This window comes from Tachysurus vachellii, chromosome 9, assembly GCF_030014155.1.
Source record: "Tachysurus vachellii isolate PV-2020 chromosome 9, HZAU_Pvac_v1, whole genome shotgun sequence".
NCBI lineage: Eukaryota > Metazoa > Chordata > Actinopteri > Siluriformes > Bagridae > Tachysurus > Tachysurus vachellii.
In genome coordinates, this window is record NC_083468.1 from 27,778,104 (window position 1) to 27,794,221 (window position 16,118).

At 44.1% G+C, this 16,118-nt stretch overlaps 1 protein-coding gene across 12 annotated transcripts in view; it reads left to right on the top strand.

Moving 5' to 3' along the window:
* The window catches only part of LOC132851511 (uncharacterized), a 224,438-nt gene that overhangs the window by 167,766 nt on the left and 40,554 nt on the right, over window positions 1-16,118 (top strand). For all 12 annotated transcript variants that reach the window (XM_060878439.1, XM_060878444.1, XM_060878447.1 and 9 more), the window contains 12 exons: window positions 635-808; window positions 1,197-1,367; window positions 7,325-7,495; window positions 7,690-7,863; window positions 8,032-8,199; window positions 8,376-8,549; window positions 8,730-8,903; window positions 9,519-9,692; window positions 12,716-12,886; window positions 14,835-15,005; window positions 15,200-15,373; window positions 15,693-15,860. In XM_060878439.1, the coding sequence (XP_060734422.1) occupies window positions 635-808; window positions 1,197-1,367; window positions 7,325-7,495; window positions 7,690-7,863; window positions 8,032-8,199; window positions 8,376-8,549; window positions 8,730-8,903; window positions 9,519-9,692; window positions 12,716-12,886; window positions 14,835-15,005; window positions 15,200-15,373; window positions 15,693-15,860 (2,064 nt within the window). The remainder of the gene's footprint in view (window positions 1-634; window positions 809-1,196; window positions 1,368-7,324; window positions 7,496-7,689; window positions 7,864-8,031; window positions 8,200-8,375; window positions 8,550-8,729; window positions 8,904-9,518; window positions 9,693-12,715; window positions 12,887-14,834; window positions 15,006-15,199; window positions 15,374-15,692; window positions 15,861-16,118) is intronic.

Genomic DNA, 16,118 nt, shown 5'->3' on the forward strand with positions numbered 1-16,118 from the left:
TAATGTTCCTGAGCTGCTGTGAGTTGTAAACCTGTACAATAATTAATAACTTACAGTAATTCACATTCAGTACTGCTGAGTTACAGGCAGGAAAATTCTGAACACAAACTTTATACACCACCTCACATACGTCCAGGGCATCGTGTATGAACGTGGTACAGCCAAAGACCTGCCCAGAAGGAGGTTTGGGACATGAATGAGGTTTAAACATAATGACACAAAATCTTTTGTTTCACAAAAGTCATTAAGGAGCAGCAGATTCTTCCTTTCCTGGTGGTTGGATTTATTGGTCCACTACACAACTGAGTAAAAAACTAACAGCCCTGACCTGAACTTTCTCTGTCCCAGGTGTCCAGACCACTGATTTATCAGCTCTGGTGGACAGGAAGTGGAACACTGGGTGTAATAGTGACAGAGACTAACCTCCTTCTCTCTCTCTCTCTCTCTCTCTCTCTCTCTCTCTCTCTCTCTCTCTCTCCCTCTCTCCCACCCACTGTGTCTCTCTGTTTCTTCTGTCTCTATTTCTCTCTCTCTGTCTCTCACTCTCTCTGTCTCTCTCGCTTTCTCTCTCTCTCTCTCTCTCTCTCTCTCTCTCTCTCTCTCTCTCTCTCTCTCTCTCTCTCTCTCTCTGTAGGTTGTATAAATGCAGTCTCACTGAAGATGACTGTACTGCTGTTGTAGCAGCTCTGAGAACAAACCCCTCACACCTCAAGGATCTGGACCTGAGTGACAATACAATTGGAGACACAGGAGTGAAGCAGCTCTGTGATCTACTGAAGAACTCAAACTGCAGTCTGGAGAATCTAAAGTAAATTATTTTTAGTCTTTATTGAGAAAAAAAGGAATAAGGGATAAAATGTAGAAATTTCTATAACAGGTTCTGAATTTACAATAGAAGAAAAGACATTTTGAATTAAAATTGATTATCTGAAATCAGTTACTATTTTTAATAAGAAAGTAAAAAAATAGTTCATCTAAATCCTTTAATTATAAACAGGTAACACCTGTAGATTAATTAATCTAATTACATGAATCTCCTGTGAAATGTGACCTGTGCTTCTCTTAAATAATGGTTCTAACTGTTGTCTACTGGCCTGTACTGAGATTATTATTAATTACAAAGCCTTCAGTGATGCTCTGTCACTGTCATGTCACTGTCTCACTGTGAAATGTCCTTTATTAATATTTTCTTTCAGAATAAATAACTGTAATCTCACACAAACACAATGTGGTGATCTGGCTAAAGCTCTGGAATCAAACTCCTCATCACCTCTGAAAGAGCTGGATCTCAGAGGGAACTACAGTGTGTCAGATTGGAACATTTTTAGTTATTTTCTAGGGAATCCAAACTCTAAGTTGACTTTGAGGTGAGTTTTTGATTTACATTAATGTATTTTTTTAGAACACTTGAAATATTTGACAGCGTAATATATTTTATTCTTTATGCTTCCATCAATAAGTGGTGAAGGTGTTAAGTTTGCTTCGGTAATGTTTTTCTTCGGTCCAAGATTCTCATTATAGTATCATCATAACCAGCAGTTTTTCCTCAGTAGCTGTCATCAGAATCAGAATCAGATTCATTGGCCAAGTGTGTTGACACACACAAGGAATTTGGTTCCAGCAGTTTGTGACTCTCAAAAGTACAGACATAAATAACACTATACAAGAAAACAGTGCAGATGATGAGATACAATGTAGACAGGATGAGTATAAAATGTGGATATAGAATGAATAAAATATATAAAATATGAATATGGAATATGAACGATCAGTAATGTGCATAAAGTGTGGGAGTGCAAATAACAATATTGTGCAATATTATGCTTTTGTGCAATATATAGCAGCAGTAGTGTGTAATATACAGATGACTTGGTGACTGACAGTCCTGATAATGCAGTACTTATGATAAGAAGCAGGGAATATAATTATGGTGAGTTGTTGATCAGGGTGATTGCCTGGGGAAAGAAACTGTTCCTGTGTCTGGCAGTTTTAGTAAGTAAAGTTCTGTAGCACCTGCCAGAAGGGAGGAGCTGAAAGAGGTTATGTCCAGGGTGCGAAGGGTCAGTAGTGATTTTCCCTGCCCAGTTTCTGGTTCTTGTGTCATACAAGTTCATGTATAAAGGTTAATTTAAGTGTTTTTCTGGTATAACAATTAGTAAGAACACAAAGTAGACTTACTGATATCAGAGACATCCTCATCTATGCCAACTTGTTAAGGTTTTGTAAACTTAGTAATTTAGTAATTTAGCATAAACTAAAGACAGTCTAAACCCATGATGAGAGCTGGTAGTCAGACTAATTCAACATCAACTTTGTGAATCTGATCTCTGCAAATAAAATAGAAAAAATATTCTGAAAACAGTTTAACAAGAGACAAATTTGCTGTCAAAGGGACAAGCTCACAAAAAACACAGCTCAGAAAAGCTTTTAATAGGTTGTGAGTTGCAAAACTACACCAGGTTACGTATGTAACCCGGTTCCCTGAGAAGGGAACGAGATTCTGCGTCAGGGCTGACGCTATGGGAACGCTTCTCTGAGGAAGTTGTGTCTGAAGCTCTGTGTGCAAACACGCCAATTTAATGGTTCGGGAAGGACACGTGACAAAGTGATTATGTGCCAGTAAGTCCATATAAGGGCATCTATGTCACATTACTCTAGCTTCTACTTGTCTGAAGGAAGCGCAAGAGGATGCCCGGGCATGGCCAGCGACGCAGCATCTCGTTCCCTTCTCAGGGAACCGGGATACATATGTAACCTGGTGTAGTTCCCTTTCGACGGAACTCAACGCTGCGTCAGGGATGACGCTATGGAAACGCCAATACCCACCTGCCACGCACCAGTCGATGACTGTGCCAGAGGCCATGAGAGAGCACAAGCAGACTGGGAACAGACCATCAATGACCCTACAGGACCTGGGACCCTGGAGTGGGGTCCAAGTACAGATTATAGAACCTGATAAAGGTGTGCGGAGAGGACCAACCTGGCCAAGGCACTGGACGAGGCAATACACCTATTGGAGTGAGCCCTGATGCCGAAAGGAGAGGCAAGACCGCGCACCTCATAGGCCTGAGCTAACTGCCTCCACCACCCAGTGCGCTGCCTGGAAACTGGATTACCCTTATTCCGGCCCCAAAACAGACAAAAAGGGCGGAGGAGTTACTTCACGAGCTAGAGCAGTGGACATAAGTCCTCAAGGCCCTTACTGGGCAAAGCAAATGCAGCCTGTTCTGCCGACTCATGGGGCGGGGGGACAGTAGGCATGCAGTATGACTGGACGGCCAGCCATCCTGGGCACCTTAGGGACATATCCTGCCCTGGGGTGCAGAATAGCCTTGGAAATGCCAGGGGAAAAATTCTAGGCAGGCAGGTGGGGGGCGGGGGTGGGTGGGGGGGGCAGCAGCCCCTCCAGGACCACAGAGAGGTTGCAGGAAGGAGGGCGCAGCCTGTAGGAAGGCCTCAGCCGCCTGATGACGATGGCAGCCACATACACCTTTAAAGTAGAAGGGGACCGGCCAGGAGAAAAACAAGACTGCAGGAACTCCAGCACTGTACCGACCGGGCAGTGAACTGGATCCTGACAGTGTTGATCGCACCAGAGACGAAAAGCCTCCACTTCAGAGTATATAGCTTCCTAGTGGAGGGAGCCCTAGCATTCAGTCGAGTCTCGGTCACCTCAGATGAGAGACTTGCTTCTAGGAACTGGTCCTCCTCGGGGGCCAGACCCGAAGCTTCCACATCTCGGGGCGAGGGTATAGGATTGCCCCTGTGCCTGAGAGAGGAGATCCTCCCTGATGGGAACCTCCCATGGAGTGCTGTTCAGGAGGGAGGCTAGTTCCATGAACCAAACTTGAGAGGGCCAACCAGGGGCAACTAGGAGAAGGTAGACCTGGTCATGGCGTATTCTGGCTAGGACTTGCGGGAGCAGAACTACTGGGGGGAAGGCGTACAAACAGAGCCTCGGCCACATCCATACCAAGGCATCCAGGCCCAAAGGGGTCGGATGAGCGAGGGAAAGCCACGACGGACAGTGGGTTGACTCCTTGGAGGTGAACAGATCCACTTCTGCCCGGCTGAAAATCTGCCAAATTCGCTCCACCACGTGGGGTGGAGACATCACTCCCCGGGCCTCAGCACCTGCCTCGACACGAAGTCTGCCTCACGATTGACATGCCCTGGAATGAAAATCGCTCTTAGCAAAAGGAACCTGGTCTCTGTCCAGAGCAGAACCTGAAAGGAGGGCGCAAACGCAGATCGCCCTGATGATTGATATGGGGAACCACCGCAGTGCTGTCTGTCTGTACTAAGACATGGAAGAAAGTGTTTCAATGCTAGAAACACGGCCCTCATCTCCAAGCAGTTTATGTGCCAAGAGAGATAGGTGCCCTCCCATAGACCCTGGGCAGGACGGCCATCCAAGGCTGCTCCCCAGCCCGAAAGTGAGGCGCCCGTTGAAAGAGTCTTGCAAATGTGACACGCCCCTAGCGTGGGACCCAAGGCCACGAACCGGGGTCTTTTCCACATAAGAAGGGTACGAAGCCCACAGCGTAACCCTTATAATCCTGAGGGGATGTCTGCGAGGATGAAAGCCCGCACCCCTGAGCCAGAGATGGAATGGCCTCATGTGAGGCAGACCCAAAGGGATAACGTTAGCTGCTGCCGACATGAGGCCAAGCACCCCCTGTGCCTTGGCGACAGAGAGGCCTCGGCCTAGCCGAATAACATTCACTGCTGACAAGACGGAAGCCACCTGAGCGGGAGACAGATGTGCCTGCATTGTGGTGGAGTCCCAAACTACCCCCAGAAAGGTGGTTCTCTGAGAAGGAGAAAGCACACACTTTTCTGGGTTCAACCTGAGGCCTAGAGACATCAAATGGGCAAGCACAGCATCTTGATGACTTGCCGCCATAGCCTTCGACTAGGCCAGAATGAGCCAGGTAATTCAGTACACGGATGTCTTGAAGACCCAACGGTGCTAGGGCAGCGTCCATGCCCTTTGTAAACGTGCGTGGTGGAAGGGCTAGGCCAAAAGGAAGAACACAATACTGGTACACTCCGCCCCCAAAAGTGAACCTGAGGAACTTCCTGTGCTCTGGCAGAATGCCTATGTGAAAATAAGCGTACTTGAGGGCGATTGCCACAAACCAGTCTTTTTTTTTGCCTGATCTGGGACACGATAGCCTTCAGCGTGAGCATCCTGAACCTGTAAGTCTTCAGAGTACAGTTCGGAGCCCGCAGGTCCAAAATCGGACGCAGCCCCCTGTCCTTCTTGGGAACAATCTTTTTTGAAATACCGGCTGTAAAACTGGAGTCCCCCTTAGGGAGGGGAACATGCTCTATGGCCCCTTTCCTCAGGAGCAAAAGAAGTTCCTCTTGGAGGAACACCTCCTGGTGCCTGCCAACGATTGTGGGCAAGACATCCTGAAAACACAGAGGACGGGAGGAGAGGAGCAACATTAACCCTCCTTACTGCCCTGTAGTGAGCTAGGAGGGGGTTGGGTGTGGCTGGAAGATGACCCAGGCTGCTCGCCACGATGAGGGAGCAACTCCCTGAACGCCGCTGACTGGCATTTTACCTCCTGGTGCTAGTCACTGCGTCGCCGAACAAGCCCGGAGGTGACACCGGGGCGTCCAGGAGAGAGGACCTATCTTTATCTTTAATATCAGTTAAATTGAGCCACAGGTGCCTCTCCGTGGCAACCAGCGCAGCCATTGCACGGCCTATGGAGCGGGCCGTCTGCTTTGTGGCACTAAGCGCAAAGTCAGTGGTTCGGTGGAGCTCAAGTACCACCTGAGATCCCAACCCCTGGCCACCGTCGAGCTCTGTCAGCAGGTCAGCCTGTTAGGCCTGCAAAACTGCCATGGTGTGCAGGGCCACACCTGCTTGGCCTGCTGCCATGTAGGCCCTACCCACAAGGGCTGAAGTAGTCCTACATGGCTTGGATGGAATGCATGTTTCCTCCATGCGGGCGATGTAGGTGAGAGATAGCCCGTAAGCTTCTCTTCAATCCCAGGCATCGCCCCATGTCATGGCTTTCAAGCCCTGAATATTCATTCATTCATTCATTTTCTACCGCTTATCCGAACTACCTCGGGTCACGGGGAAAGCCCTGAATATATATATTATAATGTATATAATAATAATATAATGTATATTATAAATATATATAAATTAATATATACTATAATGGCTGAATAGTCAGACATGGCAGGAGAAAAAATATGCGATGAAAATGGATTTCTCTAAGACCTCAAAACCACAGCATGGAAGTCTGGGAAAAATGGCAGCCGCCTGCATGAAGGTGGCCTGCGGCGTGAAGTTAGAAAGCGGTCGTCTAGCTTAGAATGGATGACATTAAGGCCCTCTTCAGGCCAATCTGATTTTAACCTAGACACAGCGCATGTCACCGCCTCGAGGAGATCCTCGAATGCCACTGATTGTGTCGGCTGTTCAGAGGGGGAAAGTCCCTCCCCACCCGCATCGAAATCGCAGAGCGAGCTCCCGAAACTGAAACCGAATGAACGGGGTCAGAGGAGAGGGAAAAAGAAAGGGAAATACCCATCTCTTTCTCCGCTTCCGCTAACTCAACTGGTGAACCCCATGATTGAAGCTGCCGCGCCGCCTCGGCGGACGTGGGACCCAAACTACGAGGCACAGCAGAAACTGAAAATATAGCCAGACGGGATCGGAGAGTATGCAGAGGGAATCCCTCACAATGCACGCAGCCGGCTCCCTCGAGAGTAAACAAGCTCCCTCTCCCAAACAAACAACGCAAAGAGAGTGCGTGTCGTTCCCGTGATAAAGCGGGGGCACGGATGCATGCATCTCTTAAAATGCTTAGATTGCAACATATTATTGTTTTTCTCACCTAGCTTTCTCTAAAATATATATTTTTTCTCTCTCCCTGCACTTGACAGACAGGACAAACTATTGATACACATACACAGAGCGCTTCCTGAAGACAAAGAAGGTGGAGTAATGTGACGTAGATGCCCTTATATGGAATCACTTCGTCACGTGTCCTTCCCGAGCCATTAAATTGGCGTGTTTGCACACAGAGCTTCAGACACAACTTCCTCACAGAAGTGTTCCCATAGCGTCAGCCCTGACGCAGCATCGAGTTCCCTCGAAAGGGAACTAGAAAGTTAGCTAAATAAAGTCATTTCCATATTGTTACATTTAAATTACATTTATTACACTGTTAATGCTGAGGCATCAGAATAATTGTCTGTGCTGGTTCACATCATTTAACATCTGCATCTTGTGGGTACAAACATCCAGAGGTCTGTTATCAGTATCATAATGAAAGGTGTTTTCTCTCTTCAGAATTTTGAGTCCTGATGCAGAAGAAGTCTGTGATCATCTGACTAAAGTTCTGGGTATAAACCCGATACTGCAGACGGATCTGAATCTGAGTGGGAAAATAAAAGGAGACTCAGAAGTAGAGCAGCTCTCTGTTTTACTGAAGGATCCACACTGCAGGCCTGAAAGACTTCAGTAAGGAATTAAATTCTATATTAATCTGTAAACTTCAGTTAGTGATGTTAATGTTGAACGGTTTGGCTTTAGGTGATCAATCATTCATCTAGTTTTCAGTCTTTTTCAGTAGTAATGAGTAGTTTGAGGAGAAAAGACGCTCCTCTGCATACAGAAGTGTTAAAGAAAAACCCTGTGATTTATTGTGTTTTCAGACTCAGTGAGTGTAATCTGACAGAGAAAGGATGTTCAGCTCTGCTCACAGCTCTCAGATCAGAACACTCCACCCTGAAGGAGCTGAATCTGAGTAAGAACAGGATTCAGGATTCAGGAGTGAAGCTGCTCTCTGAGGAACTGAAGAAGAAACACTGTAAACTGGAGACTCTGAGGTAACGTCTAATACACACTTCATTTATAATCCAGACGATTATAGAAATGTAATATATATATATATATATATATATATATATATATATATATATATATATATATATATATATATATATATATATATATTTGGAATATACTGTATATTCCAATTAATTTTTTTTTTTCAGGTTAATGGACAATAATATCAGAGAGGAAGGATACACTGTTCTGTCTGAAGCTCTGAAATCATCTCACCTGATAGAGCTGGATCTCAGAGGGAACGACCCTGGAGCATCAGGAGTGAAGCTGCTCACTGATTTACTACAGGATCCAGACTGTAAACTGAACACACTGAGGTTTATATTATTAAATCATTAAGAGAATAATTTATAACATACATATCAGGACAACTTGTTAAAGTTCCATATGTTATATCACTTCAATTTTAGAAACTGTGGCTACATCTCTAATAGTTTCTTATGTTTTCCTCTTGTATAAAATCTTCTTTCTTTCTTTCTTTCTCTCTCTGCAGGTTGTTGAAAAGTTCTGCTGCACAGGAAGGTTGTGATTTACTTTCTAGAGTTCTGGGTGTGAACCCCTTACTGCAGAGAGAACTCAATGTGAGTGAGAAAATATCTGGAGACTCGCAGGTGAAGCAGCTTTCTGCTCTTCTGGAGGATTCACACTGCAGACCAGAGAGACTCAAGTTAGTATTGATCACTTATTTATACTTAAACACTAGTGTATTCCTTTTGGAATGTAATAACTGTATATAATGTCATTAATGAAATATTTTATTCTACTTTTAAACTGTATATTTTACATTAAACAATATAAAACTACATTTAAACAGAAGTCTTGTCTTCCTTGTTGTCTCTGTATCCAGAGTAAATAACTGCAGGATGACAAATGAAGGTTGTGCTGCTCTGGTATCAGCTCTGGGTTTAAACCCCTCACACCTGAGAGAGCTGGAGCTGAGTGGGAATAAACTGGGAGGATCAGGAATGAAGGAGCTCTATGATGTGCTGAAGAATCAACAACTCAAACTGCTGAAACTGGGGTAAAGGCATCATTTAAAATAAAATCTATAATGTCAGAAAGAGCAGAGGTCTTTAAGAAGACTTTTAGAAGATGTTCTGGTGAAATATGTCATGTTACAGTTTGTAATGACCAGATATATGTATTTTAATACCATTTATACAAACTCTATTTAACAGCCTACAACCACCAGGTGGATTAATCTTATATAAATATATAAGCTTGATATAAGCTATATATAATATAAATTTGTAAATAAAAATCTTATAAACACTGGACAGAACCTAGCAGTTAATCTACAGATAATAAAATCCTCCAGGTAAATGAAGTTACAGTAACAGATTAATGTACAGTATGGACCCGTGAGATGATTACACACTACAGCAGGAATTACAGATACCACCAGCAAGAATTCTTAAAGACACAAAGCCAACAGTGAGGTATATAGTGATACGATACTCAGACATGATCAGAGCAACATGTAGAGACAGATACAGAAGAACAGAACAGGAGCCTGATAAGGAAACTTCACACTCTTTAAGTAGATTAAAGTAAATTAAAAAGAGAAAAATTATACTGTAATTAGACAGTTACCTGCTCTCTCTCTCTCTCTCTCTCTCTCTCTCTCTCTCTGTAGGTTGTATAATTGCAGTCTCACTGAAGATGACTGTACTGCTGTTGTAGCAGCTCTGAGAACAAACCCCTCACACCTCAAGGAGCTGGACCTGAGTGACAATACAATTGGAGACACAGGAGTGAAGCAGCTCTGTGATCTATTGAAGACCTCAAACTGCAGTCTGGAGAAACTGAAGTAAATTATTTTTCTATAACAGGTCCTGAATTTACAATAGAAGAAAAGTGTAATGAGGCATCGTAAGGCTGATTATCCATTTGCAGCTTTTATTTATCGTAGACAAAACAGGCACGGTCAGGGCAGGCAAATACAACAACGTAGTACAGTCAAAAATCGTAAGCTCCTTAAGCTCCTTTATGATTTGCGGCTGTGGCCACTGTAGTACTGCCTGCACCTTCAAGTCGGCTACCCCCTCTGCCGAAATGACGTAGCCCAGGAAGACCGTCGACGTCTGGTGAAACTCACACTTCTGGCGTAGAGTCGGTGCTGGATCAGGCGCTTCAGTACGGCTCGTACATGCTGGATGTGGTCATCCATGGTTTCGGAGTAGATTAAGATGTCGTTAATGTAAACGATTACCCAGCGGTCCAGCATGCCACAGAACACGTCATTGACGAAGGACTGGAACACTGCTGGACTGTCAGAAAGGCCGAACGGCATGACCAAATATTCGTAGTGGCCGGATTGGATTGAAAAGGTGGTTTTCCATTCATCTCCCTCTCTGATGCGGATGAGGATGTATGCGCTGCGTAAGTCTAGCTTGGTGAAGTAGCGAGCGCTGCAAAGCTGCTCCAAGGCCGATGGCACGAGGGGGAGAGGATACCGGAACTTCACGTTCAGCGCACGGTAGTCGATGCATGGTCGGATGGCCTCCATCCGACTTTTTAACAAAAAAGAACCCCGAGGATGCTGGAGAGACTGAGTGCTGAATGAACCCCTTCTTGAGCTCCTCCTCGATGTATTCGTTCATGGCTGCTGATTCGGGTTGCGACAGAAGGAAAATCCTTCTTCTGGGAGGTGTGGCACTGGGCAGGAGGTCGATGACACAGTCGTACGGCCGTTGTGGCGGCAGTTCGGTGGCCTTTGGTGGCCTTGCTGAACGCCTCCGTGAGGTCCAGGTATTCCGTGGGGAGGCCGGGCACGTCGGTGGCAGGAGGCGCGGTGGCCGTTTTGTTGAGTTGGAGTGGTCCTTTTGCGGGCCGTAGGTGTTGGGCGCACTTCTTACTCCAGCTCGAAATCCGCAGTTCCGACCAAGAGATGACCGGGATGTGTAGCTTGAGCCACGGCAGTCCCAGGATGAGTGAGTGATGAGGAGAGCGGATGATGTGGAAGTGGATGGTTTCATGATGATGGGACCCCACCTGTAGCCGGAGGTCCCGAGTGACGAACTTGATGTTTCCCTCTCCGAGGGGCCGGCCATCTATCGCCTCCACTGCCAAGGGAGAAGCACATTCGGTTAGTGGCACATCGTTGGCCTCAGCGAACTCCCCCGACATAAAGTTCCTCGCAGTGCCTGAGTCGATGAGCGCCTCCAGTTTAATCTTTTCCCCCCGTACCTCCAAACACACATTAACTTGAGCACAGTTCAGCGATCGGGGAGTGGAGAGGTTTGGACTCACCGGAGTATTCCGCTTGCTGGATGACCTGGTGGGACAGGCCGACAGCATGTGTCCGGATTTGCCGCAGTATAGGCAGAGTCGGCGGCAGATGCGTCGTGCTCTCTCCTCGGGGGTAAGGTGAGTGTAATCCAGCTGCATGGGTTCGGCGCTCTCAGGATGGAAGGCGCGTACAGGGGGTTGACGGGTTCTCATCAGGTTATCGATCTGAATGGAGAGCTCCATAAACTCGGTCAGGCTCCTCCCCTCGTCCCGGCAGGCGAGCTTGGCCTGCAGGTCTGGGTTCAAGCCCTTAAGGTATAGCAACCTGAGGGGTCTCTCCTCCCAGCCCGCCTCTGCGGCGAGGGTGCGGAATGCCAGCCCGTAGTCTGCAGCAGTGCAATCTCCCTGGGTTATGGCCAGCAGGCGCTCCTCTGCGCTCTCTCCAGTAGCGGAGTGATCAAAGACAGCACTAAACTGAGCGAGGAAGTGCTCAAAGGTGGGAAACACGGTACCGTCCTCTCTCCATACCGCGGTGGCCCACACCAGTGCCTTTCCGGTGAGGAGGGTGAAGACAAACGCGATACGGCTGGCCTCGGTCGGGTAGAGAGTGGGCTGTTGCGCCATGTAGAGAGAGCACTGCATCTGGAAGCCTGTACACCTCACGGGGTCTCCGCTAAACTTGTCCGGGAAGGCGAGCCAAGGACTGGGGACCGCGGGGGCGGTATATGCAGCGGTTGGAGGAGGTACTGCGGCGAGCTCTCCAGTGAGCGCAGTAAGCCGGGTTAGCTGCTGATGGTGGCCGGGGAGCTGCTGGGCTTGGGCAGAGAGTTCCGTCGCGAGCTGGAGGATAGCTGCTGGATCGTTCTGCGGCGAAGTCTCCTGTAATGAGGCGTCGTAAGGCTGATGAACCATTTGCAGCTTTTATTTATCGTAGACAAAACAGGCACGGTCAGGGCAGGCAAACACAACAACGTAGTACAGGCAAAAATAGTAAATGGGAAAAAGGCAAAAAGGTACGGACAGGCAGCAAACAATCGAGAAACCAAAGACAGGAACAGAGTCAAAAAACCAGAACAGGAAACGAACATGGGAAACGCTCAGACTGACTGCAAAAGCAAATCGAGACTTCGCACTGGGGTCAAGTTCAAGTGCGCTTAAGTAGCGTGGGAAATTGGTTACAGCTGGCTGCGTAATTAGCCCCTGTGCGGGCATTGTGGGAACTGCAGTCCGGAAGTGTCTAGTACTCCGGAGACGCTTCTCTGTGTTGATGCACGGGGAGCGAGGCAGGTGCTCCAGCCGTGACAAAAAGACATTTTGAATGAAAATTGATTATCTGAAATCAGTTACAATTTTTTAATAAGAAAGTAAAAAATAGTTCATCTAAATCCTCTAATTATAAACAGGTAACACCTGTAGCTTAATTAATCTAATTACATGAATCTCCTGTGAAATGTGACCTGTGCTTCTCTTAAATAATGGTTCTAACTGTTGTCTACTGGCCTGTACTGAGATTATTATTAATTACAAAGCCTTCAGTGATGCTCTGTCACTGTCATGTCACTGTCTCACTGTGAAATGTCCTTTATTAATATTTTCTTTCAGAATAAATAACTGTAATCTCACACAAACACAATGTGGTGATCTGGCTAAAGCTCTGGAATCAAACTCCTCATCACCTCTGAAAGAGCTGGAGCTCAGAGGGAACAACAGTGTGTCAGATTGGAACATTTTTAGTTATTTTCTAGGGAATCCAAACTCCAAGTTGATTTTGAGGTGAGTTTCTGATTTACATTAATGTATTTTTTTAGAACACTGTAAATATTTTACACTGTAATATTTTATTCTTTATGATTCCACCAATAAGTGGTGAAGGTGTTAAGTTTGCATGTTTTTCTTCAGTCCAAAATTCTCATTATGGTATCATCATAACTAGCAGTTTTTCCTCAGTAGCTTTCTTCATGTATAAATGATATTTTAAGGGTTTTTCTGGTATAGCAATTAGTAAGAACACAAAGTAGACTTACTGATAGCAGAGACATCCTCATCTATGCCAACTTGTTAAAGTTCTGTAAACTTAGTAATTTAGCATAAACTAAAGACAGTCTAAACCAAGGGTGTCAAACATACGGCCCGCCAGGGAGTTCAGTCCGGCTCGGGGATAAATCTGCAATATGAAAAAAAATCATTTTCATTTTCGCCGTAACTACCAGCAGATGGTAGTCCTGAACTTCAGGGTCTGAGTGGCGTTTTAGTCAATAACTCCTGAGCTGAACGCTGTTACTACACAAATAACACCTCTTTTCTATCGTAGTAATGTAGAGACGCAGCTACAACCGCGTTTTGCTAGTAACAGTGTTTAGCTCAGGAGTTATTGACTCAGGAAACTCCAATCTGTGAATATGTGACCAACTTCCTGCTCCTTCAGTTCTCTCCAGCGCTGGAAAGCTGATCCTATATTAACACGTCCTACTTCTTACCTTATCGTAACTCTTTCTTCTCTTTCTTTCTTTGTTTTTATCCTCCATGTCAATGTTAAAACCGCTTTCTGCTAATGTCACACATGCACACTGAACACTCTCTCCGCCCATATTGACAAGACACGCCCCTTTCTGCTCATCGGCTACACGTTTGTTTTGTTTTTTGTTTTGTTTGGTGGCCCAACGCAGTTTTCTGAAGCATTTCTCAAATATCGGAGACCCTTTAAATGAGATTCTAAAATTGGCTGCTACTCAGGACATAATGCCTGATATTGATGCACTTGTGCAGGCAAAAAGATGCCAAGTTTCAGGGGCAAATTGATAAAATAATTTTTTTACTTTAAAAAGCATACATACGTATCAATTAAAAATTTTTACAAAGATTTTCTTTTTAAAACAGCTGCCACTTAAGATTTTAAGTGTGTGGAGTCAATTCATGTATTCAGAATTGCTTCCCAGAATTGGAAATTGGATTTTAAACAGTTTCTATATTTTGATGTTTGATTTATATTAACATGCAGGACAGTGTTTTTAAGTTCCACAAACATGTGACTAAATGTTTTGTGCCATTGTACAATAACTGTGTTCAGTTTTATGCATAATTCACTTACATAAATGTTAAACTGGGTAAAAGTGTTTAACATTACACTATTTAGGTTGTTCATAATATATTTTTGTAAAAGAACAATTCATTTAATATAAAGATTTTTATAATTTACTTATTCTTTGCACTAATACAAAGAAAAAAGTGGACTTATTGTTAGTTCTATGTAATTTTGCTATGCGTTTACTGGTCTGGCCCCCTTGAGATCACATTAAGCTGTATGCGGCCCACAGACCAAAATGAGATTGACACCCCTGGTCTAAACCCATGATGAGAGCTGGTAGTCGGACTAATTCAACTTCAACTTTCTGAATCTGATCCCTGCAAATAAAATAGAAAAACTCTTCTGAAAACAGTTTAACAAGAGACAGAGATGTAGAAACCAGGACAAGCTCACAAAAAAAAAAATACACAGCTCAGAAAAGCATTTAATAGGTTGTGAGCTACAAAACTAGAAAGTTAGCTAAATAAAGTCATTTCCATATTGTTACATTTACATTACATTTATTACATTATTAATGCTGAGACATCAGAATAATTGTCTGTGCTGGTTCACATCATTTAACATCAGCATCTTGTGGGGACAAACATCCAGAGGTCTGTTGTCAGTATCATAATGAAAGGTGTTTTCTCTCTTCAGAATTTTGAGTCCTGAAACAGAAAAGGTCTGTGATTATCTGACTGAATTTCTGGGTATAAACCCCTTACTGCAGAGAGAACTGGATCTGAGTGGGAAAATATCTGGAGACTCTGGAGTGAAGCAGCTCTCTGTTCTACTGAAGGATCCACAGTGTAGGACTGAGAAACTTCAGTAAGGAATTAAATGCTATATTAATCTGTAAACTTCAGTTAGTGATGTTAATGTTGAACGGTTTGTCTTTAGGTGATCAATCATTCATCTAGTTTTCAGTCTTTTTCAGTAGTAATGAGTAGTTTGAGGAGAAAAGACGCTCCTCTGCATACAGAAGTGTTAAAGAAAAACCCTGTGATTTATTGTGTTTTCAGACTCAGTGAGTGTAATCTGACAGAGAAAGGATGTTCAGCTCTGCTCACAGCTCTCAGATCAGAACACTCCACCCTGAAGGAGCTGAATCTGAGTAAGAACAGGATTCAGGATTCAGGAGTGAAGCTGCTCTCTGAGGACCTGAAGAAGAAACACTGTAAACTGGAGACTCTGAGGTAACGTCTAATACACACTTCATTTATAATCTAGATGCTCTGATAGAGACGTAAAATATGTATTTGTAATTCAATAAAACATTTCTTTATTAAAATTTTAAAATTTTCATTTTTTTTCTTTAAAGCAGTGAATTATTGTAATTACAACAAAGTCATTTATACAGGCTTCATTCTGTGACACTCTAGAGTTAATAAATTAACAATAACAATATATTTCTATACAATGTCACACATCTTAATGTCTAAAACTACAGATATTTATTTTGTGCAATATTTAGAATATTCTGAAATAAAATTCTAATTAATTTTGTTTTTTCAGGTTAATGGACAATAATATCAGAGAGGAAGGATACACTGTTCTGTCTGAAGCTCTGAAATCATCTCACCTGATAGAGCTGGATCTCAGAGGGAACGACCCTGGAGCATCAGGAGTGAAGCTGCTCACTGATTTACTACAGGATCCAGACTGTAAACTGAACACACTGAGGTTTATATTATTAAATCATTAAGAGAATAATTTATAATATACATATCAGGACTACTTGTTAAATATGTTCCATATGTTATATCTGATGGTCATATTAGACGTCCTCTTCATAAATAATCTATTATGGACAAACTTGCTAACATCCGAAAAGAGATTCAAAATGATGTCGTAGCAACACAAAATAATTAGGAATCTTAAATTCATGATGTAATATTACTGTAAAAAGGTAGTTTTGTATTTGCTTTTCATTTTTTTGCT